Here is a 26,504-nt window from a genome sequence, read left to right on the forward strand (position 1 = left end):
TGGGGAGATGGGGCTCTCAAACACTGCCTTTCCTATAACTGAAGGTGATGGTACCCATGCATCACTGCTGCTGGTGATTTTTAGCCCGGACACCTACATGGACCAGCTATCCTGCTATGAAGCCCTGGTTGGGTGATGAATATTTAAAGCTAAATGATAATTTTGTGGTATGACAGCTGACTTTCAGCCTGCAAGCCACAACACCTCTTCCTTAATGATGGAGAGGGATGGAGAAATAAATCCAACCTCATATGATTGTGTCTGCAGAAGACATCATGAGCGGCTGGAAAGGACCCAAGTCCCCCTGCAATACCAATGCCATGGGGCCACATGCAAGCACCAAGTTCATTTTGCCATTGGTAGCTCATTCCTTTATTTTTTGTGTATTTTGGACCCAAAAGAATGATTGTTCTGAGAAGGGATCAATAGCTCAGCCGAGCATCCAAGTTATTAACTCACAAACAAACAGTGTCAGGGCTGATGGGAGGAGGAAGAATGTCAGTTTTCTGTGCAAATGTTATTGCGACAAGCCTTCAAAGAGTGTTTTATTTAGCAAATCAGGGCTATCAGAGACAGCTGTTCCCTTGCTGGGAGAAGGGGAGAGTCAGGGAATCAAATTGTATTTCTGGTAAAGTGTCTCGGGGGTAGACCTTCAGGTTGAGGGTCAGTCTGAAGATCTACACCCCTGAGATAGGGGAGTCAGTCTGAAGGGACCAGATTGGGTGGGTTGTCATGTGTGGCAAGGATTCCTCTCTTTCCCTATCCATCTGCCCATCTAGCTTTGCTCCCACCAGTGGAAAAAAACTCTCTGCCGAGTCCCCTCTCTCCTCCCTCTCCCCTCATTGTTTTTGGGATATTTGCCTTCATAAACAAAGGACATGAACCTGCTCTGATTTTTTTCCATAAGAGAAAAGAAAAGGGATGACCTGTTCAAGCCATCCTCCCTTGAAGGTGGGTAATAAAAGGTTGGGAGTCATGCACTCAGCTGCCCTCATCTCACCCTTAGGGCTACCCATGGGGCATGTCAGAGGGCTAGACCTTACCCTCCTTCAAATCCTCATCCTCCTCTTGCCTAGTCTGGCATGCCAGTGCTTTTCATTGCCTCAGATAGTTTCAATCTTGTTGTCTTGTGCCCGTAATGAAGAGTGGCAGAGGGCTGGAGGGCCAAGCTGGCAGTTGGGGCTGTCCCAGTTCTTAGCAGATTCAGCCATGCGTTAAAATCTTTGAAATCCCAGTCCCTTTCCCCTGTTATTTCCAGAGTCAGCAGTGACTCAATATATAAAAAATATTACCAAGATTGGAGCTTATGCTTTGAAATCTCAGCTGCCACAGAGGAGGTGGTTTTGCAACACATAAAATGCAGTTGGTATCTTGCCACATCCCAAACTTGCAATGTACCGTGCAATGTGCTCCCTTGTCCAAGGTTTAGGAAGTAGATGGAGAAAATCTCTATTTCATTCCCCTTCACTCAGGTTTGTCTTGCTGCTAAACCCTGCAACCAAACCAGGGAGAGTGAGGTTGGATTTTTTTAATGTGGTATGGATCTCTCTCATTGAAGTTTTTGCAGCCTGAGTGCTTAAGCTTTATCCCACAACGGTATTGCTGTGACACCAAAGGCCGCTGAGAGGGCAGTGGTGGAGAAATCCCAGGGCTGCCTGCTCGGGGTTAATCACAGGGTGCTCAGCGCCGCAACATTGCTGCCATGCTTGCAAAACCTGGTTAGTGTCAGGGCGTGTGTGCCTGCAGCCGCTGGTGCTGTCCCCTCTGCTCTTTTCTGCATGGGAAGTTGGGTGCTGATTTTGGGGAGGCAACACACTGCTCTGACCCGGCACAGGTGCAAGGGGAGGGAGGGCTTGTTGCAGCGATACCTGCCTGCACAACCCCCTCGCTCAGCACTGCCAAGCACGCCCTCCTTTTCTTTCCGCTGGTAAAACCTGACGGATGGCAGGTCCTCAGGAAAACAGAGTCTGACATTTCCAGGGAGCATGCAGCCACTCTGCCTTTACAAGCCTGTAAAATCAGAGTGGAAAAGTGCCCTTCGACTGTCATGCAGCCAACTGACATTTAAGAAAATGGTGTGCGATTAAAGCAAACATCTGCCAGGGTGGGTTAGCCCTGTGCAATCTAGCTCTTGGGATGCCTTCATTTCTACAGCACCGTGGGGGTCTGTGGGCACATTGGGCAAACTGCCGGCTGCAAAGGGGTCTGGCTGTAGCAGTGCAGCGGAGCTTGGAAGCTTCGTTGCCCCACGGAGCATCACCGAAGCAGCCAGCCCATTTTGGGAATTCAGGGCTGTACAGTGCTGATCCTGCTCAAGTGAGTAAGGCAGAGGCGCCCAGCACTCCTGGACCCAACCATTGCTCCTCTGCTTTCTGAGGCACATGTCTCAAGCTAGATTTTTAGGGTCTGATGTTGCAGTTGCTGGAAGCAGAAGATGTCATACTCTCCCCACAGCCGAGCTCACTTGGCTGCACCACCATTCCTTTCTATACCCCTTGCTCACACATCTGCATGTCCTGAGCCTGTTGCCATGTCTTACCTGTTGATGAAAAGCTTTGTCCTCAGCTAAAGTGGGGGAAAAATAGCAAAGGATGGCATCGGCTTCACATCCAGTGAATTTCTCCCAGTGCTGGTTTGCAGTACAGCATGATACTGGGCTCCTGTGATGAAGCACCTGAGGTGGGTAATGACTTGCTGAGCAGCAGACATGTGCCAGAAAGCAGTTGTCTGCAGTTTTGTGTTGCGTTTCTTACCCCCAAAAACTCTTTCCAAACACAAGCTGGTAGCAACTTGCTGCCTTGCACATCGTGCCCTAGCTCTTATGCCAGAAGAGTTCTGGGGGGGTTTTGCAGGGCAGAAGCAGCTGTGTCCAGCAGGCAAAATAGAAAAAATTTTGCCCTTGGATTAAATAAGAAAATCGGGCCATAAAGCCCAACATTTTATTCCATGTGCAGCAATTTTTTTTTTTTTTAAAAAAAAGAACAAGCCCTTCATATTTTTACAGAGCTCTGGTCCCAATCAAATAGCTGGACTGGGAGAAGCATTAGAAAATGGGGGAACAATCTCATGTTAGTCCATTGGGAAAGTTAATAGACATTTTCCATCCCAAGTTTGCAGGATTCTGGGCTTTTCACAATAGCTGCTCCACTTAAACCGCAGCTCTGTGCATTGCCTCGCTCAAACTGACGGCTCCTTCCCCTGCAGCGGCCCCACTTGTCTCATTAAAGCTCCCACCTTTCCGCTGCTCAACTGAAAATCAACAAAGGGAAATTTAGGCTGGATATCAGGAACAATTTCCTCAAGTTGACTGTGAAAGTGCCTCCAGGGAGGAGCAGAGGCTTCATTGCTTGCAACGTTTAATGGGTTTCCCATCTCGGTGTAGGAGGGAGGGCAGCTTGGGCTCAGAGCCATCCGGACAGTGCTGGGCATCCCTGGCTGTGGGTGATGGTCTTGGATTTTTTCTGATCAGGTCCCCAGGGAGAAGCAGAGTGGATCTTGCTCTTCTCCTTTGCTGCAGCTCTCACCACGATGCTCTAAGTGCACCAGCATGGTGGCTTTCCCCATTTATAAACCCTGAGATAAGTCCCGGCCTGGGAGAGTGACCTGGGCACGTTTGTCTTGAAACAGCATGTGCTCACTAGCTGTCCAAAAACTGATTTCAGGTGAAAATAACTCCACACGTGTGCTGGAAAAAGCATATGCCTTCATTCAATGACTTACGTTCTTTCTGCATCTCACTGTTGGCCCTGTGTTTGCTGGAGGTGGGTTTCGCTCCCAGTTTTGCTGTCCCAGGTCATCTTGGACTGTCTCTTCCTCATATCAGGGTAAGCCTGAGGCTGTACCACTGGGTATTGTTTGTCTGGTATTTATTATATGGCTGGAAAAGTGTTTTTCCAATTGGGGTGTGGAGTGCCACTCTGTGCTGCAGTGTGGCGAGTGCATAGAGCATGGTGTCTGCTGGATCCTGGCGCCAATTGCATCTTCTCTGAGGTCCCTAAAGGACAAACACTAGAGAGGCTCCCAAAATATTCTCTCTCTGGGGAGGCTGGTTGTGGCACGTTGCTGGGTTGGACTTTTAATTTCAAACTTGGCTTTTAAGCTAATTGTTTCAATTGGAAATGCAGTGTCTTGTGTCAATTCCCCTGATCCAAACAAATGGGACGGGGGGGGGGGGGGGGGGGGGGATGAAGAAGCTGCAGCTTCTCTGAGGTTAATTTGAATGGAGCAAACCATGTTCTCCTGGAGGAAATGTTTACCACAAGGTTATCATGGGTGATGTGTCAGTGTGAAGGAGGCCTGGGAAGGAACAGACAGAGGCAGGGCTCACCAGTTGTTCCTGGCAATGCAGCCAGGAAGGGCTCACAGACAGGCGGCTGTGAATTAAGGTGAAGCAAACATCTTACAGAGGTAAGCTGAAAGGACAGCTTGCAACTCAGGCAGTGTGAGAGGTGGGAAGGAGCAATGAGGAAGAAACAAAGCCCTAAGGGGAATTAAACCCTTGCTCAGGCTCCTGCTGCATGTTGGAGGACTCCTTGGAGACCAATGGTGTCGAGGAACAGGGTAGGTAAGAGCCTTGCAAGAATATTTGATCTCACCTTGGATCACTTTTAGCCCAGAAGCTTGGTATGTGGAAAGGGGCGAAGAAAGACCTCACAGTTTAGCATTCCATAAACATGTAGTTGCTATTGCAGAAGCTTTGAAGGGAGAAGAAAACACATTTGTGGTATGAGAGGGAGATGGATGCTTTTGCCATCCCCGTCCCTCATGGTGCTATGTGAGCATCTCGTGGCTGCTGATGGACTTTCCCCTTGCTGGGACCTTGTGAGGCTGTAAATACGAAGGTGAGAGAAACCCCAGGGTTTCTGAAGACTATAATTTTGGGGTGTTGGCACGTAGTATCCCACAGTGATTTTCCTGGGTCACACATCCTTACCTTCCCACCCTCCCTTCACAGCTGGTGAAAAATGAATGACGTTTAATCCTTTTCTTGAATAATTTCATAACCTAAGGCTAAAGGCTACAGATGAGCATGGCCTGTGGGGGACAGGGAACAACTGAAGGTCCTGGTCAGCGTAACAGGCGGTGGTGTTAGTGCAGCAGCCGCCAGGCTGTTTTAAAGCAGAACCCTCTCTAGATAGCTTTTAAAAATGTACGTGATATCTCACAAAAACATGGTTGGGGTGTGGATTCCAGCTGTGCACTTCAGAGATTTCCGATCTTTTGTTTCCCGTGCATGAACCCAACACGCTAATCTGCAATTTGGGGTCTGACTCTGCTCTTTGCTCCAGCCGGCAGAGCTGTGCCGGGAAGTGGGACGCCACGTGTGACCCGCAAGGGCTCGGTGGAGAGCAAGCCAGGAGCAGTGAGGGGGAAGGGGAGCAGGTTGGGCTTGATTTCTGTGGCTCAGTTTGTAAAATGCTATCCTGCCGTGCAGGACGCTGCTGGGAGATGGGAGACCCCCTTGGATGCTTTTCTAGAGACAAGAGGTCCTTGCAGCAAGCTGCTGCCCCCACAGTGCATTAGAAACACAGTGTCTGGGGTCTCCTTGGCTGCATCCGCATCCCGCCTCTCTCAGGAGGCATTGTTTGGAGCCTGACCTTTGGTGCAAAGATGTGCCCTGATGCTGCCGGCTTTGGGCAGCCGAACATGATGGAAAAGCTGCTGCTGGTGTGAATGAACGCTGGCTCTGAGTAGGGGCAGGGGTGGTGCAGAGCCCACAGATTCCATTTTCCATCACGGCAGACCAGCATGGTGGGGGTAACTTTCTCCAGGCTTTTCCTCCACTAGCATTGTTCTTAGCACCTCTGATATGGGCCCTGGGTGTCTGTGCCCTCCTGAGTGCAGGGGCTGCTGGTGGGCTTCCCATGCATTACTGGATAAACCCATGGAGAAGGATGAATGAACATATGCAGCCCATTGTAGGAGCCAACACTGGCAGCAGCCTGGTCAGGCAGTTCAAGTCAGGAGTGTATGGGCTGTGCAGGCAGCTGGGTACACAGGCCTGAAGAGTTTCTTTGGAAGAGGAAGCCAAGGTCGTGTAACACAAGCAGAGGTGCTCCTGTAGCATTCTGTGGGCTGGGAGTAATTCCCTTTGGGGAACCCAGACCCAACCCTGCAGCCTTTCCCTGGACTTTCTTAATTTCATCACTATCTTTAGCAAAGTCAGGGTTTCCTTTGTGCTAGCTGTTACGAATGCATCTCTTGAGATGGAAGTGACATTTGTTTTCTGCAATGGTGATGCTTTGCCCTCCCAGAGCCAGCTGAATTCCCGCTAATCCTCCCCTCCCTTGTTTCACACATTTTTTCTTCATTCTGCTCCTAGACCACGGCGCTTTGCTAAGCGTCACAGTCAGCAGCAGGTAATTTAAGCACACATCTGCTTGCAATCTGGGAGGAAGGAGAGAGGTAGTTTGTCTTTGTTAGAAGCCCGGCGGTCATGGCTCTTTGCTTACCTGGTGGCATTAAGGCTTTTTTGTGGCTCTGCGGGGCCCAAGTGGGAACCAGGGGTCAGATAGGATGGGGACAAGGTGCCCTGCTCTGGTCCCTCAGCCAGGGGTATCATTGGGGATGTTCAACCAGGGTTGATGGGCTGCATTACTCAACTTGAGTGCTGATACCTGCTGGGTTTGTCTGTCCCCATCTCCCCTCCCTTTTGGTCCCCTTCTTGTGGTGTGTGGTGTGCTGGGCTCTCAGCCTTCCCCAGCAAAGGCTTGCCATTCTGCTGGCTGATTCCAGCTGGGTATGATAGAGAAGGCCACTGGAATCGGTGGCTAGGTCCATGCCCTTATGTCAGGAAAGCTCTGGGATTTGAGTCCTCTCCCTGTGGATGAGGCAGGGGACATAGAATGAGCAGGAGGATGTTGGAGCTATTGCTGGGTCACAGGTAGAATTAAATGGCACAAGCTTGTAGGAGACCAAGACTTGTATCCTTCCAGTGCTTCAGGGCAAACTTACTTCAGCAAATTCTCCATCCCTGGTTGCTATTCCCTCCACTGGGTTTCATCTTAAGGCACTCAAATGCTTGGTTTATTTTTGGAGCTGCCCACTCCCCACCAGCAGTACAGAGATAACACGAGATCTGCATGTTGGAAAGGCTGATGATGGGTAAATTGGGAGATACTGCTCATTTTCCCAGGGAAATGAGGACATATCCCTGTGTTTTTCCAAAAAGCCATTGAGGGAGATTGGAGCAGTGGGAGGATGCCATGACCCCAAAACACTCATGTCCACACGCACCCCTTGCAGACATCTTCTTTTCCATTCCAGTCTTTGCAACTAGTTTTTAAATGCATTGAAGCCTTTCTTCATGTTTTGCTAACTTTAGACTCCTTGCCTTTTCCCTCGGTGTCCCAAAACAGCTGCTGAATGAAAGGCAATCGTTTTCTGATATTCAATACCATAAGCAGGAGTGATTTGAAAATGTGTTGATTCCTTAGACTGTGGGAAAAAGACCTGTACTGCTGGCAAAACTGGGCTGAAAAGTAACATGGGGTTTTTCAGGGTGGTTTTTTTTTCTTTTTTCGATGGGTTCATGGAAAAACAACTCATATTTCTTCATTGCTTTGAATTTTCCCTGGAGGCTTCCAAGGGGCTGAAGTCTTGTATTTCTATACACTTGTTTGCAGAGACGGCAAAACGCAGTGGATTCACACAAAAGCCTTGGATTTGGCAGTATTGGAAAAAGGGGATCTGCGTAATGCCCTGAAGCATTGTTCTTACAACCCACGAAAGCCAGACATCCCAAGGGGAGCCCAATACCAAAATTAGCTGAACTCACAGCCACATCAGTGGGCTGAAGGGGCTGTTCTACAGCTGGTGCCAGAGGAGTTGTGCTTCCCGGCCCTTGCTTTGACACAGATGTTTTGTGTCACACTTGGGTCCACTGGCAGCAGCACTGGGGCTTTCTGCTCCTGCGCCTCCAGGGCATCCGTGAGGGAATTGCTCCCACCATCAGGCTCAACCCTCCTGGCCAAGTGCGGGGTGAGATGCCGATACCCAGGCTCAGTCCAGATGCTGTGCTGCCGGCTCTGCGTGGGCTTTTCTCCGTCCAGCCGGCAGCCTCAGGTCCTCTAAAGATTGCGTATTTGAGATATGTGTAATATTAGTCCACGTAAATCACATCAAGCCTATGGCTTCCAGCGCTGCTGGCTTGGGTTCTTGCAGACTATCTCGCTGTCACTCAGCCGCGGGCCGTCTAGGTTAGCTTAATGAGGAAGCCAGACTAAGATGAGATAATTAATGCAGCTGTAGAGTGGAGATGTAGGAGTCTTCGGGGGATAAGGGAGCTGGCCCAAATCTTCCTCCCCAACTGGAGTGCTCCAGGCCTTCATGAAGGTTCGTAAATACTCCATTTCCACTGGGTGCTGAAGGTGGGTCTGTGGTCCTTCCAGCCCAGGATGCTCCCGGGAGCTCTCCAAATCAGCTGCGTAGGCATGGGGATCTGGACCTGGTTCAGGGCAGCAGCTGGGCTTGGTCTGTAAGCTAGGAGCATCATGGGGGGCCGTGGATGTTTTGGGAGGGTAAAACCCCTGTTCTAGGGGAGAGGAGAGCAGTGCTGGGCTCTGGAGGATGCTCTGTTGTTGGGATGCTCTTCTTGGCCCTGAGAGTGGGAAGAAGGGCCAGAGATCTCCTCACTCAGGGCTGGCCCTGCTCTGCTGGTGCTAACAGGCAGTGTCAAGGGGAGGCACCCACTCCCACTGTGAGCTCCTGCTGCTTGGCGTGAGCCCGAATTAAAGTGGGTTTATTTAGTAAATCCATTCCAGGATAAAGCTTTTGATTTACAGGAGCCCCGATAGTGCTCCAAGGAGGACTTGTACAGCTTTAACTGCGTTTTCTCAGCATCACACCAGCCCAATAAAAGAGAGTTCATATGTGCTGCACAAATTCTCACTTCCAATATAAAAAAGGTTTTATGAGACTGGAAGTCTCGCTGGCTCTGCGGGGCCGGGTGTATTGGCGGATACTCCGCATGACAGACCCTCGATTCCTCTTCGAGTTGTCAGACTTCAGTAGCATTTACAGCTATTTAGCTATCAAATTTTATGTGCGGCTCTGAGAGAAATGTGTCTTTTAAATACTGCTCTGTCTCATAAACAGCAGTCTGTTAAACCATGTCAATGGTACAAGCGGTTCATGAAGCCCTCCGATGCAATCGCCTACAGCTCCGCTCATTACCTGAGCGGCAAAGTGCTGAACAACTTAGGGAGTTAATTTTCCAAGCCGGTCGTCTTGGCTGGGGATCGGCTTGATGAGCAAAAGCTGGTAATAACTGTGCTCCAGCAGCCCAGATTTGGGTCCTCTTTTACCCTAGTGTACATGTCCTTTCTGCTAGCCTCCGTAAAGCCCTGCTCACTTGGCGCTTGCTCAGGTAAGGATCTGGTGTTTGTCATCTGCAGTATGGTGGCGTCAATAGGTCACCAATGAGATCACATCCCTAGTTTTTCAACCGAAGGCTTTGAAGTTCAGTATCCTCTTATTTCCACAGGAAGACCCTTTGGTCTTCTCTTTAGTCCTCCTCCTTGGAGGAGAAGCTGGAGGCAGGAGGTTCCTGGGTTGCTAGCCTTGACCTTGGCCATAACAAAATCCCTTTGTTGCAAAAATCCCCTACCCATCACCTTCCTCATCTGTGCTTTTCCCAGCAATGGTATAGGGGAACAGTGTGTACCGCTTTGCATCTTCATGTTATTTATCTGGTGACCCAAGCTGAGCCTGATTGTGCCAGATGAGGAACAGAAGTTCCCACACCTTCTTTGCCGATAGTGCAATCGTGCCAGCTTCAATACTTGGGATATAATTTACAGACTCTGAACAAGGTTTCGGAGCTGAGCCAGGCTTGAGCTTTCAGCCTCTATTATTTTATTGTTTTCTTCTTTTTTTCTTCTTATTATTGTAGAGCAAAATGGTAACTTTACATTCATTTTCAAGTCTGCTCTGTTTGGAAGGTGCAGGTGGTGCAGGCGGTACGGGGAGCCTGGGCTGCGGGCACCTTTGCCCAGAGGCATGGGGTAACGAGCGCTTGGATGTCTAATTGCTGCCGTGTGCCGCTGACTGGGAGGTTTGCTCTCCCGTCGCTGCCGTTTCCGTGTGCAATGAGCCGGGGGTTGGGGAAGAAAAAAATATATGTGCGTGTGCAGCATGGTTATTTTCAAATATGAAATTGCACCTGCAAAAATAGAAGCCAGGAAGGGACTGGCGAGCAGCTCGGAGCTGGGAGACGCAATGCGTGCGGAGCAGGGACGGGGACAGCATCTCTGAGTTTCTTTCCCATGCTTGCACTGCCTGATAGTTTTAGCGGACGTTACTTTTCCTCCCCCTTGCATTTGAATTAATCATCTGCTTGTCAGCGCTCTTCCCCCCAGCTTCCCTCCCCGCCAAGTTGTGGGGAGCGGCGTGCACACACGCAAGCGCCCATGCACGCAGCCTGCATGCTGACGGGCTTGGCCGCTCGTTAATCACTTACCGGTGTCGTGCGAGTTGGTCCCCACAGAAGGAGGTTTGGAAGAGGGAAAAACAGCCATCTCTTTAGTCTCCACTTCATATATGGGGACAGACTGAGCTGAGCACAGGATCTGTCCCTGCTGCATTGGAGCCCCATGGTTTCCATCCCTCTCCATGGTCTCCATCCTGCTCCAGGCAGAGAGCTGGTCAGATTCTTCCAATCAGATTGTGCTTTCCAACGTGTTTGAAAGAAGTGCTGAGCAGAGCCATGCCCCTACCAGAATCTGTGGGAGACTTGTATATTTAAGTTTTCCCAGCAATGGTGTGCTCATACATCTATCCAGGTGAGAAGTGACCGTGGGAGTTCTCTAGTCCAGCCTCCTGCCCCAAGCGGGGCAAATACTGAGTGTAGACCAGGTTAGTTTACCCATCTGGGTCTTCAAAACCTCCAGGGCTGGAGATCTCACAACCTGTCTGGGTTCATCTTCCAGCCAGTGACTGTCATGAGAAAACGTCTTCCTTATAGCAAGCCTGAACCTGTCCTGTTGCAGCTCATGCCTGTTGTATCTTGTCTCCCCGCTATGGAGGGAAAGGGTCTGTCTCCATCATCTCAACAATCTTCTGGTAGATGCTGTCAGTTTCCTGTTATGTCCCTCTTGAAACTGTCCCCTTCTCCAAGCTGGACAAGTTCTGATTTTTTCAACCTGTCCTCATCCACATGTTCTTCTGCCTCATCACCACGCTGATGGCCCTTCACTGGACTTGGTGGAGGTCAGCAATGCCCATCTTGTACCAAAGCCCCAAAACTGGATTTTTGGACTTGAGGACTTTTTTTTTTCATTGGATCAGTTTTCCACAGTGGATCCTGCAGATCCTGCGTAGGCATATACCTGGCATCAGATTTCCCCTTTGGTTGGGAATGGTTGCCAAAATATAACAAAATTAATAAAGTGTACATTTGTGTGCCTGCATGTTTGTGGGCACAGTTATTTATCTGCTCTGCTCAGAGGCTCCTCTGCAACCCCTGCAGGAGCCATGCCCTCTCCCTGAGCTGCATTCTGCTTCACTTCAGCCACAGAGATAGTGAACTCAGATGGTTTCTTTTCCTACCCCCTCTTCTTGCCCAGAGTTTCTCTTAATAAGTGCTCTGAGTTTTCATCTGCCAGGAGGAAGATTTTTGGGGCCAGGCAGAATCGGCTCCAGCAAAAGTTGTGCTAGGAGTTGCTGGAGCTGCAGAGAGCAGCTTGATGGGGATGAGTGGTGCAGCCAGAGCTGGGGAAAGGGAGCATAAACCCTTTAGGAAAGGTTAAAAAAGGTCAGACAGCCCAGGCAGGCTCTGGGGCAGACAGCAGAGCACCTCAGAGGTGAGGGCTCATGGGAAGACGGGGGCTCAAGGGGAGGAAGGGAGCATTTGCTGGACGTGAACATCCCTGCAAGAGGGCAAAAAGGTGATTGGTGTGAGGCTGGGCCCTTCCAGAAGAGCTCGCTGGCTTGTTGCAGAAAAACCCTCCCCCCAAATGCTGCTGGGCCAAAAGCTGGGACAGGCTCAGCTCTGTGGCCACGGTGGAGTGTTATCACCCTCCCTGAGTTTTGCAGAAGGGCATTAGCTAAAGGATATGCCCAGTGACAGGTCCAGGATGAACCACCTCCACATCCCCGGGGGTGGAGAACTGTAGTTTGAACTGAAACCTCCTGCTGTGCCAGGCAGGTGGAAGTTGGGCTCCCGCTCTCTTGTCCAGGCAGCATTGTAATGGGCTCAGGCAATCAGAAAGGAGCAAAAACAGAGGCAGAAATGTGTTTCACTGTGTTTGCTGCTCATCTGTGTCTTTACCCTGTGGTGAGCACAGCAAGCTGATGAGTGCAAGTGGACCTGACTCTGGCTCAGCTTTTCTTTTGTTCTGCCATTGATGAATATTTGGGGATTGAAAGTGAAATACAGCGCTTTCCTCTTCCAAAGGAAAAAAAAAAAAAAAAAGGGAAGGAGCCCCTCTCATATGCTGCACCGGCAAACCCTCGTCATCCTGTAGCAGGAGGCCAGCGCACATGAATATTCCTGTGCAATATGCGCGAGTGATGAGCCCCATATGCAGGCCTTGGGAGAAATTAAATATTTTCTACGGCGTTTTCCAAAGAGCCTTTCTATCAAAGTACTCGGTCGGGAGCCAAAACGCCCCAGCATTCGCAGCCCCAGCTGGTTGACACTTTTTTTATTATTTTATTTTTAAACACTGATGAATATTTTCTAATTAAAAAACAAGCCCTCCCCTAAACGGAGTCTTGCCCCAGTGGATGGAGTTGAGCCAGAGTTTGGGAGGAGGCTGGAGGCCACTGGGGGCTCCATGGCTGCTCTCAGCTGCTGTTTTTTTCCCTCATTCAGTGCTGGAGTTTGCAGGAAGGGTCCTGAGATAAAGTGCACGCGTGGTCCCCATCTGCCCAGTCACACATGGTGGAAGGCATCTGGCTGGGCAGTGGGTAACAGCCTGGTCCCTGCCTGCTGCCTGGCCCCCAAGAGAGGGGAGGGATGAGTGCAGGCTCCAGGCAGGAGGTCTGAAGAGGACCAGCCTCCCAGGATGGAAGTGACTGGGGTGCACATGGGCAAGGGGACTTCCAAGCAAAGTTTGGCATTGCGGGACTGTTTTCCTGCAGAGGTGAGAAGGAGCAAAGACATGTGATGGGTTTTGGTATGAAAGAGATGGGGAAATGGCTGGAGGGAGAGGGAGCCCGAGGAGGGGCAGATACGCAGGATGAGACCTGATGCTGGCTCTTGTCTTGAGCACAGGGACAAAACCCCTTGCTAATTTTAAGGCATATGAACATGGTGCAGAGCTGGAGAGGAGCTAACCTGCTGGGTGCACAGGTATGGGGGACAGGCACTGGCTCTGTGGACTGGAAGGAGAGGAGAGCCCAGCAGGAACCTGGCAGGTGGGGCAGGGTGAGGGGCAGGAGGACGATGGGCAGCAGGGTGATGGGCAGCGGTAGAGGCAGAGAGTGTGGGGCCAAGAAGGAGAAACACTCCTCTGCTTGCCTCTGGAGCCTGGCAGCATGGCCACCTCTGGAGCTACAGCCCTTAGAATTGCCCCAGGATTAATTTAGCCTGAATCTGTGCTCCTTGGATGTGAGGCTTCATGAGAAATCACAGAGGCCACTTGCATTCATGTTTAGCGCTTGGCTTTGATGGTTTACTGGTGGAAGAAGTGCCTTGGAGAAGCAATGCTGGCAGCAGCCACCCTCACCTCCAGCCTCCTCTGTGGCAGCCACAGGGCCTGAGCGTAGAGCGGAGCTCGCAGAGCGGAGCTGCTGGGATCTTGCAAAGAGTGACCTCTCGCAGCTGAGTTGTTTTTCTACTAAATAGCCAGATTGGCTTCAGACTATTTTCTGCTTACTGCATCCAGTGTTGGTATGTTCACCTTGGATACTGCACCCCATAAACCATGAGAAAAAAGAAAAAAAGGGTCTGTGCAGTTTGAGATCACTAAATTGGTTCCAGGGCTTGGTACCAATGTGTTCCTATTCACTCCCTTGCAGGGCTGGAAACAAATTGGATTTTAACCCAGTTTCTCCTTTATTGAATATTCATTTAATTCTGTGTGCTTTACATAGCAGAATCTTCCTCTGAGTCTATGTCTTCTTGGCTTTTTCTTTTTTGGAAGAAGGCTAAGACACAAGTACAGTCTCACGCCACAGCTCACCTGTCAGTGGCAGCGTGCAGTGGTGCTCGGCTTGCCAGAGCTCGTTGCTGCTAGCAAGAGACGTGCTCAGAGGGGATCCTCATTTCCAAAGGGGTTTTTTGTTTCCCGCATCACCGCTGAGCCCACCGCACCGCCCAGGCACGCGTTCGTGTATGTTTGTGTACGGCACGCGTTGGTGTACAGCCGCTCCATCCCCCCCTCACCCCGCGGGAACTGCTTCCCTGATGTCAGATAGCTAATACCACCTAACAAACATGCTAATTTAAGAGCTGTTAAAGCCAGGGGGCAGCGGGAGGTCACAGTCCGCACAAACAGATGGTGTTTTGTCCTTGATAATTAAATTTTTCTGTAGTTTTGGGCGAGAGACTTTCCTGACTTGTATTTCGACACAGCTGCCTCGGGCCAACTCCATTCCTCCCTCCTCATCCTCTGCTCCTTCTGACCAAATGCCGTCTGCGGTGCTGGGGCAGGACCCCAGGGATGGCAAGGGTTCCCAGGAGGTTTTGAAGGTGCCTTTCGTAGCCCAATGGGCTGACCCCACGTGCCCTGCCAGCTCCAGGCTGTAGTGGTCAGAGCCCCCCAAAGAGGCAGCAGTTGGAGGCCAGGTGAGTGTCACCAGCCTGGGGCTTGTGGGTGTCCTCAGCCCGTTTCAGCAATGCTGGTGGGGGAGAGACACTGCGCTTTAGCCTCTTGAAGCTGCTTTTCCCTATCCCCCGGATCCATCCAGGCGATGCCAGGCTGTGGGGGGGCAAGGAGACTGTGTCAGCAAGGTCCTGCTGCAAACTGAGGCAACAGTGACGGCAAGACAGCTGCTGGTGCATGGCGAAGCTTGACATGGGAGTGAGGCCATTTGGGACATCGAAGCGAAAAGGGGCCGATTCCCCGCCCCTGCTTTCCCAGGAGGATGACTGCTAGCAGGAGAGGACAGGCACATTGCCCCAGTCCCACCACCAGTCCCAGGCTCAGCTCTGGGATAGACCCCTGTGTCTACTCAACAGCAGAAAACCCTCTCCAGCATCACTGGCCCTGACATAGGCTGCCCCTGCCAAAGGGCAGGATTACTTCCTCCCTGCACTGCCACTCTCCTCTCTTGTCCTCAGGATGTCATGGAGCAGCCCCATGCCTCAGTTTCCTGCAGCTCACTGTTTTACATCCAGCTAGGTTGCCTGCTCCAAAAACAAGGTTCTGCTGTGGCATTTGGGGACAGTCCCCAGCAGGTTGTGGGGTCGAGTAGGTAGAGAAACTTGATGGAAGTGGGCGAAGCAATGAGCAGCAGACCCCCCCATCTGGCTGTAGGGTGGGGCAGCATTTCTCTCCAGACTGTGCTTTCCCCTGCCCAGGTTTTGGGCAGCATCCTGGTGGTGGAAGGGAGGGAGGGAGGGAGGGAGGGAGGGAGGGAGGGAGGGAGGGAGGGAGGGAGGGAGGGAGGGAGGGAGGGAGAGGACAGCCCATACACAGGACAAATGTCCCTGCTGTCACATCTGTCCTGGCTGTCTGTGGTGGCCTGTGTCACCACAACTGTTTGTGGTCTGGTGACCCCAGGCTAGTCAGTGGTGTGAAGGTGTTGCGGAGACCAATGTCCAGGGACACTGTCCCATTGCACTGTTTGCAGATTCATGCCTCAAGTGCCCTGCAGGTGTTTGGAGCCAGAGGCATGTGTGGTGCTTATGCAAACTCATGAGCATGAGGCCATCAGGCACGAACCACCATGGCAATCTCCCCCGCAAAACCTGCTGGTCAGCTGCGGAGACCCCAGGGCCATGAGGGTGGGATGGGTCAGGGTGTGGAGAGGTTCTGGGCCTTACAAAAGGTGAAGCAGGAGAGGGCCAGGGGTGGCTGTGGTACAGCTATGTATGTTCTGTAAGCAGATGCGTGCAGGAAAGCTTAGTGAGCATGCAGGCCAGCAGTGGAGTGCCTTTCATCCCACTCACCCACCCAGAGCAGCAATCCTCCTTTGGAGCAGCCCATCTGGTAAGGGCCTGGAGGACACCCTGCACCCTGTGGAGTGGCAGGTGAGAAGGGAGGGCTGGGCTGGCTCACAGCCTGGCCAGAGCTGGGATCCTTGGTCTGTCCTGACGCTCTCCCCACGCTGTTTACTCTCCCCCATGGTCCATTGTGCTGGGAAGGAGACCCACATGCCAAGGGATGCTCCCAGGGAGGGTGGATGGCTTGCAGAGTGGGGAGCTCAGCAACTCCCGTGGGACCTGGATGGGGAAGGACAGCAAGCAGAGTGGGGTGCACATGGTCCCCAGCATCCTGAGCACCTTCCTCCTCTGACAGCACCTGCTGCCTTCCCTGGGCTCTGGAGGCTGCCTGGCTTCTGCCCACCCTGTCCTCCTGCCAGCTTGTACTGCAGGCATGCGGGAGAGACGAAGCAAAGCAAAACAAATCATCCCAAGGCATTTCTGGGGAGGCGTCTCTGGGGAGGCGGCATCAGAGTCATTGGAGTGGTTTCCTCCGTGCCAAGGAATTAAAGGAAAAAAGCCCAAACAAATAAACAAGCCAGAATTAAAATGCCCAGCAAGCCCTGTACAACTGGATTCTCCCTCCCTTATGCTCCCAGATGCTAAGCCAGTGTCTTACTCCCTCCCTGAACAAGATGGGCTGCCAAGGTCTTTTCCAGTGCTCCTCACTTGAATCCTGCTCACATCTTTGATCCCTGCAACATGGGCTTCAGGCTCTCATCCTTCTCCAGCTCCATCTCAGCATCCTAGCAAAAAGCTTTCTGCCCTGCTTTCTGAGCAGCGATGCTGTGGCCTCAGTCCTTGGCTGTGTTTGCTGATTTAGGAGTGAGCTGTAGCTCTCCATGGCTTTGAGACATCATCACCAGGAGGTTTTCTGGGCCCAAATCAGTGTAGTCCTGCCTGCGCTAGAGGGAAGGGTTCCTGCAGGGTGCCAGCAGTTGGGTTTGGGCAGCAGCCAGTGGTTGTGCCCCACTTGCCCCTGTGCTTCTGCAGGAGCGCAGTGCCCTTCACCTCTCTGGCATGGTAACATTGGGGTAACTCAGTGACAGTGAGCTCTGACCCCATGCCCATGCTGGTGTCCAGCCCCTTTCATGGGTGCTGCAGAAAACAGACCTCCAAAGAAGCAAGTTTGGGCTACTAAGAGGTATAGTCTTCATATTTCAATCTAGAACTCTTTTTCCTGTGTCCCCAGGTGCCATTAAGGGAGATGTTAAAGCTCCTGTGGCCAGACCCCACCCCAAATCCCCACTAGCAGTAACCAAGCTCCTGAGGTTTGGAAAGACCATGCTGCCTTATGCCATGTCCACTGTGCCACGGGCATCCAGCTGATGGAGGAAGTTTGGACAACAAGCTCTTGTGTGTCCTCCCTTTTCTTTTTCTTTCGCTCAGGACAGCGCATGACGATGGCACGGTCAGGATTTTAACACTAGGATGCTTTTTTCTGCTCTGGAGGTTTGCATCTTAAGGGGTTTTGGGGTGTTCATAAGGCAGCCTGGCCACAAACTCTCCTCAAGGCAAAAAGTGAGTTTGTGAGCAAAATCCTAGGGGGTTTGAAGGGCAATGAAGCCCCATGGAAGGAAATAAGAAATGTTGCAAGTGTTTGCCTGGAAATCACAAACTGAACCTGGTGTGAGGCAGCAGGACCTTCATAAAATGTTTGGAGCTGTTCACTCAGTGCATGAGTTTGGTTTTGCTTCTGTGTTTTGTTTTGGGGTTTTGTTCCTCATCATTAATACTCTGTTTTCATGAGTGGAGACTGGGAATTGAATTGCCAGAATTCAGTGTGACACCAAGAACTCCTTCCTGCAGTAATTGCAACCTGGAGAGGCAGAGTGAGCAGGATCTGCCCCTAAACGCACCTGTCTTGGGTGATTTCTGCAGTTTACAGGGAGGAGCACTGGGAAACGCCTGGACCACGAGCATTGCCTGTCTCTCATCGCCTATCTCTCTCCTTCTTTGTGTGATCTTCTCTGTCCATCCCTGGCATGGAGCTGATGGCACCATGCCACTGGGGGAGACATCTATGGAAAAACTCAGCCCAAGACCCCACTTCAGTGGAGGCTCCAGAAAAAAACACTATCTTTGGCACTTCTTTAATAGAAGCAAACATCCAATTGATTCCTGCAGTCTCTCTCAGCAGGGAGCCAAGAAATGCTCAGCACGGGGAAAAGTTGAGTAAAAACAAGGAAAAAATTACATTTCCTACCATTGGTCCAAGCTTTCATGCATCTTGGAGGTTGTCTGAACATGGATGTGGCATGTGGAGGAGTGGGGCTTGGATATGGCAGCTCAGCTCAGCTTCCTGTCCAGGTGACACTGGTGTCCTTGAGGAATAGCCCTGGGGCAGTGTTTCTCCACAGCCTCTGCTGTGGGGATTCAGGCCCCCTCCTGCCTTGCCATGCTTTCTCCCGGCGCCAGTTTCGAAGATGTATGATGCTTATTAGTATGCTGTGCTTTGTGCTGGCTTTTATCACCACTGGAGCAGATGGCTGGCCTTGGACCACTGCCCTCCGCTTGCAAAAGGCCAGTTAACAGGCTGGTAGTTGCGAGGACAGGTATGGGATGTGGGAAATGTCCCCCTTCAGACTCTGAGCGGGAAGAGGGGATGGGCAGCAGCAGGCAGCTGCCTGCGTGGCAGGATTGCCTGACGATGGCCAAGGGCTGTTGGTAGACAGGGTCACTGGAGAGATGCCCAGCAGTGTACCTGTGTGATACTCTCCTGACATTGCTCATGGAGGTAGGATGTGGCCTGCAGGGAGTCACACCACAGGGATGGCTCCCCTGCCTGCCCCGGAATAACAAAGGAGGCAGTTCAGTGTGTCCCTTGTCCTACTGGGGACAGAGTGTGGGTCACAGTGTCCTGATGCATTAGGGTTTGTTGAGTCAGTTTGGAGTAGCTGCAAGGTGTCGTTTGAAAGAAGAGGAACCCACCTTGCTCCTGGAGCAGAAGTCCCCCAGCCTGTGCAGCTGCAGGGTTTTGCTCCTGGGGGTCTTGCGGCTCCACTGGCCTTTCCACAGCTCTCTGCCCTCATGGGAGCACATCACTTGTGATCCACACGAGGAAGAAATTACCTGTCCTGGGACCCAGATTTCCAGTCAGGCAGTCAGGCAGGCTCCCAGTTTGAGCTGTTTCATGCATTGCTTGTTCCTCCCCAAACCATACCAGCTCCCCTTGCAGCTTCTGGGCTCTGCAGTACTTAAAAGCAGCTCTGGTTTTAGTTGGGCTGATGCTCCCTTCAGGAGAGCTGCTTTCTTCATTCCCATGGTCACAGGGCAGCTTTGATTGCTGCCTTTCTCACGGAGACATCTAACCAGTGACATCCAGGGAAGATGGAGCAACTCCAGGCTTCAGCTCTGTGTTGGAGCCAAGAGCCCTGCAAGCCTACGGCTACCTTCAGGGACATGTCTTCAACAAAGGCAGCTTGGAAATTTTTTGAAGGCCATCGCTCCCCTTTCTGTCCATCTCTCCTTGACCATGAGTGCAGGAGGGTCTGTCCATCCACCCAGGGGTCCAGCAATGCTCCCCAGTCTGGCAAAGGCATAGTGATGGAGGGGCTCTGCTGTGGGAGACTCCTTCCTCCAGGGCATCCTCTCACTCAGCGTCTATGCTTCATTATTGGAAAGGGAGGAGATGGAGGGAGGAAAGCTGCAGTCTGCAAGAGCCATGAGCGAATTAATTTCAGCTGGCCTCAGTCATCCCTGTGGTGCTCATGGTCCAGGGGAGCAGTGCTAATCGCCCTGTTGACAGTGGGGGATTAAATTAGATTTAAGAAGACTTTTCAAGCAGCAGGGGCTCTGACTCTGCAGGTAAGGCTTTCTGATAGCATGTATTAAGGAGATGATAAAGTCCCTCTCTTTTCTCCTCCTCTTAAGCAACAAAGTGGAGTTTAGTGCTGACGGGGCATTGTAAGGCCAGGAGGGTTTAGGGCTGTTAGAAAGTGTACAGCATTAAGCAACAACTATTTTGTCCTCTCCTTTCCCTCGCCTTGCTGCTAAGGGTGATCTGAAGGGAGGAGATGGCACTCAGTGCTTTGAGCACCTAAGTGCTGTTCCAGGGCTGCCCTGCTGCCCACAGTGTTGCCCACGTGGTGCAGCCCCTGCGAGAACCAGGTCTGGAACGTGTCCTGCCCACTGTGGTGCTTCACAGCTGATCCCAGCAGCACGTACTGCCCTCCAAGAGGGATGGCATCTCGCTGGAGGCACCCCAGGGGCTGGGGAAAGTTGTGGCAGGATCTCTGCTAGCAAAGGGATGAGCTGGGCAATCAAGGGTGGCTTTGATAAGGGTGTTTCCATGGGGCTGGGGACCAGGAAGTGTCTGCTGCAAGTGTCTCCAGCGCAGGTGCACTGTTATGGCTACAGTCAGCATCTGCACTTACAGGCATACCGTCACACCTTGGGGACAGGGAGATTGTGACCTCTTATGCAGGATAGGTGTGCTGCAGTGTATACAGTCAGCATCCGTGGTACGGGTGTACAGTACTATCTACAGTCAGAATCTGCAGTACAGGTGTACTGTAAGGTCCACAGTCAGTTCAGGTGTACCATAGTGTCTGCAGTCTGTGTGTGCAGGACAGGCATACCAGAGCATCTATGGTTGGTGTCTGCAGTACAGGCATACCAGAGCATTTGCAGTCAGTGTCTGCAGTACAGGCGTACCATGGTGTCTGCAGCTGGTGTCTGCAGTAGAGATTGTACCATAGTGTCTACAGTCACTATCTGCAGTACAGGCACACAGTAGTGTCTACAGTGGGAGCCTGCAGTGCAGGCACTGCAGAGCTCCTTTGGAAGGCTCTGGGCAAAGGCTGCAGGGGGACACGCAGGAAGGAAACAACTTCACGGAGCTTTTTTCTTCCTGGGGTTACCACTTCAGAGCCAGGCCCTGTAACAGCACCTGGTGAGGAACTGCCCAACAGAAGACTGTCATGGAAACACTAGGGTTTAAAGCTACCACTTTTCTTTTGTGGGAGCCACACACTTCCAGAATGAGATTTTATTTGTTATTGCTGGGAGGGTGCTGTGGTAGGTGAGAGTGGGGGGAAGCTGGGGTGCAGCCCGCATCCCTTGCCAACTGGGGAGAGCCCTGCCCTGGAACTGCTGTTTTCAGCTGCCAGTTGATACCCCATTACCAATGAGCATCCCCGCTTTCTAAGAATCTTTCTGAGGGAGAACTGGAAAGGATCAATCTCTCTGCCTGCTCGGAAGAGGACACTTGGACTGTTCAGCAGATGGTGGCATTCCTACTTTTTGGCTGAATACACTATCTACCCCCTTTGCTCTTGTTTCCCACCTTGGGACTGTACTCACCCTATCACACCAGAGCAGTTAATATCACATTGCAGTGCCCTTTCAGTCCTGCTTGCAGTGGCAGCCTCTGGGCTTGTCTTCATGTAAGTCTGGCCACAGTCCTGATCTGGCTCAGCGAAGGCACGACTGGAAACACATTTGGTTTAGACCGAGAGGGCTCCATACTCATGTCTTCTGATAAGAGTGACCATGACTGATGTCCTCATTACCCTTAGGCATTAGGACAAGGCACGGAAGGATCAACTAGTTTCTCATGCCCAAAACAAGAAGCAGGGGACAGCGAGAAAGACTGCTGGAGGCAGCTCCAGCTCCAGAGCTGCTGGGCCACTGCATCTTGTGTGTCCCCTCACCTCCCTTCACTTCTTCCCGGGCTCCTCTTTCCTCTCTGCTGCCAAGAAATTATTCACTACAAGGTCAAACCCAAATATTCCTCAACCTGTTTTTCTGCAGAAGATTGAGTTTCCTACTGCTGGGTTTGCTGTGTAATAAATGCGGTTCCCCACCGTCACCTTTCAACTGGTCCCTGCTGGAACGGTGATGCAGCCCGGGGAGCTGCACGCCTGGTGAGCTGCTGCTCACTGGCCCGTGTGTCTGCATACCAGGGTGCTGGCTTTTGCTAGAGAAACCATTAAATGAGCAAATACGGCAAATGGAAATTTGCATTAGAAGCATCTGCAGAAATTGCGAAGGTTTTGTTATGTGCTTGGAAAAAAAAAAAAATCAACATGGCTTTGGGCAAAACAGTCAAACAAAGCAAATACTGCATGGGAAATTGCAATTCAAGTGAGAAGAAGTTGGTTTTCTGGCTAGATTTTTCGCACTAAAATAGCTCTGGCTCCTGCCTGGTGACAGAGCTCATCTCTGAAAAGAAATGAGCTTTTGCAGGGTGAAAGTACCAAGCGGTGAGGTCTCTGTGCTGGCACTGGGAGCCTCTGTGTCCTGGATGTGCCACAGAGTCCCCATGGACCTCAGCTGGGTCCCTCCTCTCTTTCTCCACCTATAGACAAACACCATAACCCTTGAGACTGTCGGTGCTTCAGGACAAGAACCATCCCTTGCCACATAGCTGTGGTGCCTCTTTCCACACTGGTCTGGTTTTGGGTGAGGCTGCCAGGCATGAGGGCAGGAGCGCAGCAGCCATTATTTTAACAATCAATAAGATGAGGAGCAGCAGGGGAGGGCAGGTGGCTTTCTTCCGTGGCAGGACTGAGATGTAGAGTGTGATAGTTGGTGATGATATTTGCACCAGCACAAGCCAAACAGAGGGCTACGATGAGCAGAACTGCTTTTCAAAGAGCAGGCTGACTGCTGGGATGTGGGAAAGGGTCCTGTCCTGACTTCCATCATTGCCACTGTGTCCAGAGTTGGGATGGCTGCATTACCTGGGGGTACTTGGACTGCAGTGCAGGGGGGGCTCCAGCCGTGGTGCAGTTCCTTAGCTGCTTCAACTCCTGGTGCCACCCACTAACTTCCAGGGCTGTAGAGAGTGAATATTCAGTGGGAAGTGAATTTAGGATTGGTAGAAAAAGTTGGGTCCTGGTTTGCAGGCAGCTCCCAAGGTGCCCGGGGCATGGCCACCTACCTCCAGTCCTGGCCATCACCCACTCCCTGAGCTGCCACTTTCAATAGCAGCCAGCACACAGGCGGGGTGGCAGCAGGAGCCACACTGCAGACACGGTGGGGAGACATGGAGGAGGCAGAGTGGATAGCAGGCATGGGGAAAAAGAGGAGCAGGAAAGAAGAAGCAGAGCGAATGATAACGATGTTGTAATTAGCACTTAGTGCTCCTCACACAGAGCTTTCAAAGGAAGGTCACCTTCATTATCTCTGTTTTACAGGCTGGGAAACTGAGGCACGGGGGGAGGCAGTGAGAGCAATTTGCTCAAGGTGACCCAGAAGGGCTGGGGCTATGCTGGGAGGGAGGTCTGGGGCTGGTGTGTCTGTGCTGTGCAGCCACAGCATACGGGGGATGGCTCTCGCTGCCAGCTCTCCCAGTCCAAACCTAAAACTGCAAATTCAGAAGTGAGGCCGTGGGTCCCTTCTCTGCCCATCTCTGGGCTCCCCATCTTCAGACTCACTGTCTACTCCAGCATCCCTGCCCCTGAGGGGCATTTGTAGCCAAGCTGGTCCTGCTGCACCCCAAACATTTCTCAGGACATCTCTCCCAGCCCCTTTTGCGTTCCCCTCCCACCCTGCAAAGGCTCATGTCCTGCTGCGAACCTGAGGCCATCTGGGCTCTTGCAACAGCCGAGTTGGGTAATGGAATATGTTTTGCTGTTGTTTTTTTTCTCTGGCCAGTACAGCTTCCCCTTTATTTAGGTTTAAATGGATGCCATCTGGCTAACGAGCCCATACTCATGTTCTAGATTAAAAGGCAATCCTCCACGCGTTACCGATACGGAGCTGAAGATTAGAGAGGTTTAAACGATTTTGAAGGTGTAATTTGCTTTTCATGCATGGTGCTGTTTACCTCCTGGCGGGTGGGCCAGCATTCCCATTGCTGTCCCCAGCAGCTCTCTCCCAACTCTGATCTCCTCTACCAGCCCTGGCTGCAAGAAGAGGAGTGCTCGGGCATCTCCAAGCCTGGCGGGGCTGTAGAGAGCGTCCTTGCGGTTGTTGCTGCCATTTTTCCACTCCTGGTTAAACTCAGTGCAAAGAGGATGTTCCCTGATTGTCCCTAAAGCCCAGCATATCTCCACCCACCTGCCTTCTTAGCTGTCTCCTCCTCCACACCTCCCTGTACCCCAGCATCCCCTGGAACATGGCACTGCTCACCAGGACAGAACAGCCTCTGCCCCTCTCCCAGCCCAGAGAGATGGGGAAGCGACTGTGGCCTATCAGGGTGGCAATGGCAGGTGGCTGAGGCAGCATGCTCCACCCATCAGTCACTGAGAAGACACTGGTGAGGGTTACGCTGCCCCTGCAACGCCCAGAAATGCTGCTGCTGTTGCATGGGGCCGGTGGACAGCACAGTGCTCAGTGCTAGAGCAAGAAGGGGCCAAACCAGAGCAGCAGCTGCCTGTGCTGGGATCTGCATCTTGCATATCCTAAGCACTGGCTGCTGCTGTGAAGTGTCTGGCTGTGTTCCCACCTCTTCAAAAAACCTCTGTCACCTACTTGCAGGTAATGTCTGCTCCTAGGGTGATGCTGTAGCTGCCAAGGAGAGCCCAGCACCAGCATTTGACTTTTTAAAGGGAAATGTTGAAAATTAGATGAGGAAAATGCAGTATTTGTGCAAGGCATGTTGTCACCTCCAGGCACCTGGTTGTGCTGGCATGTGTCATGGAAAGTGCCACAGGCTATTGAATGACAAAGCATGCACCAGCAAAATGCCTCATTTTGCAGCAAGTTCCCTCACGGCTGAGGTGAAGTCTTGCTTTGTGGCCATCTCCTTGCGGTCCCATTGTGCCCTTCAGCAGCCCAGGAGGAAACGGCTCTCAGCATGCCACATGTAAGGCCTCCTGGAGCAAACCCTGACTGCTTCTGCCTGTGTTTGCTTCCACAGATGGCTAACCCTGTCCCGTCAGCCTGCTGCGTGGTGCTCGCTGTAGTGGTGGTTGTCTATGCCCAGAGACACAGCCAGCAAGGTGAGTCTCTTCACACCTTTCCCATCTTCGGGGTCCCAAAAAATGTGAATGCTGATCCTCTGGCCTCTCTCCTGGGGCAAGCTGGGTGAACACTCTGGGCTTGCCTGATACTATGTTTCTGAACATTATCACTTTTCTCCTCTCAGTGACACATGCATCACCTCCTGCCCACTGCTGTGGGGTTTGGTCCTGCATCCCCCCAGTGTCCACTGGCACCCCTCACCTTGCTCCTACCCCTGAATGTCCGAGGGTGCCCCTAGATTTGAGGGCACTGCTTCCCATCCTTTCATTCCCCCTTTTCTGCACACTATCCTGTGCAACACACCCATGAAGAGGTGGGAAGAAGCAGCAGCCTGACGGGTCCAAGCCCTGACACTCTACGCCATGACCATGATGGATGCCTCGTCCTGCTCTCATGTCCTTGGGGTGACTTTGTCCCCATTGCCACCATACAGCTGCACCCACCACTAGGTCTCTCCTCTCCAGGTTGTCAGAGGATTCAGGGATTACCCTAGTGATGGCTTTAGAGAAACTATATTTTAGAGTCACTGGTGGCATTGGGAGCTGGAGGACCCCACATGATCCTGGGTTGAGACAGGAGCAGGAAGGTTATGGGGGGAACACTTGGGTCCCACTGTAAGGTCACCTATGGCAGCCCTGCAAAAATGGGACAAAATGGGGGACCTCCAAAATTCACTGGCTTTCCTGGCAGTCAGCCTGGCTGTAGTTGCTTTCAGTGGATTATAGAGGGGAATTTTGATGATTAACTCCAGTAAGGACATGTGTGCATCTGTAAGCTCTGTGGGATTGAGGAGCCAGAGTGCCCCACTGAACTGCCTAAATCCAGCTGGGTGGGTTTACATTGCTGGAAGCTGCCAGCTTGGACACAAAGCAGCTGGGGTTTAGCAACACATCCCCATCACATGGGGACAGCCACTCTCTGGACATGGACAGAGCTTGCTGGATGGTGTTACAGGAGCATCCCAAGCACCTTCCCAGGGTGCCTGCTTGGAGCATTTACATGTTGAGCTGTCTGCTGCTTGTGGTGGTGTGATGCTTTCTGCAGAGAAGCAGTGCTGCTTGGTCCTACTGTGCTTGCAGGATCACTGCCTGGGAAGCCTTGAAGTACCCAGTGTCAAGGCTGCCAGAGCATCTGTCAGATGCACTCGTGTTGTTTCACTCCGTGCTGTGGGGATGGCAGCCCAGACCTGTCGCACAGGGAGATGCACAAAAAACAGATGTGCCAGGTACTTCAGGGTTATGCACACTTGAAATCTGTGGTCTAGACAAGAGGAACAAATGCTGCTCCCCACCAGTGCTGGCCAGGGCCACGCATTTTGCCACTGGCAGCAGCATACTGGTGCAGAGACTGTGGCCCCGGCTAAGGCCTCTGGCCAGGTGAGCTGCAATGACTGTTACCTTCTGCTCTGTGATGCATCAGGATTCAGGCAGCATAGCCTCCCCATCCCTGTGTTCCTCATTTTTCCCCTGCCTGGCAGCATCCAGGTGGGAGATGTCTGGGG

At 51.9% G+C, this 26,504-nt stretch overlaps 1 protein-coding gene across 5 annotated transcripts in view; it reads left to right on the forward strand.

The window, feature by feature from the left end:
• CNTFR (ciliary neurotrophic factor receptor) overlaps positions 1–26,504 on the forward strand; it is a 208,983-nt gene that overhangs the window by 96,322 nt on the left and 86,157 nt on the right. For all 5 annotated transcript variants that reach the window (XM_074931791.1, XM_074931792.1, XM_074931795.1 and 2 more), the window contains one exon: positions 24,900–24,981. In XM_074931791.1, the coding sequence (XP_074787892.1) occupies positions 24,900–24,981 (82 nt within the window). The remainder of the gene's footprint in view (positions 1–24,899; positions 24,982–26,504) is intronic.

The sequence above is a fragment of the Athene noctua genome, chromosome Z (genome assembly GCF_965140245.1).
Source record: "Athene noctua chromosome Z, bAthNoc1.hap1.1, whole genome shotgun sequence".
Taxonomy (NCBI): domain Eukaryota; kingdom Metazoa; phylum Chordata; class Aves; order Strigiformes; family Strigidae; genus Athene; species Athene noctua.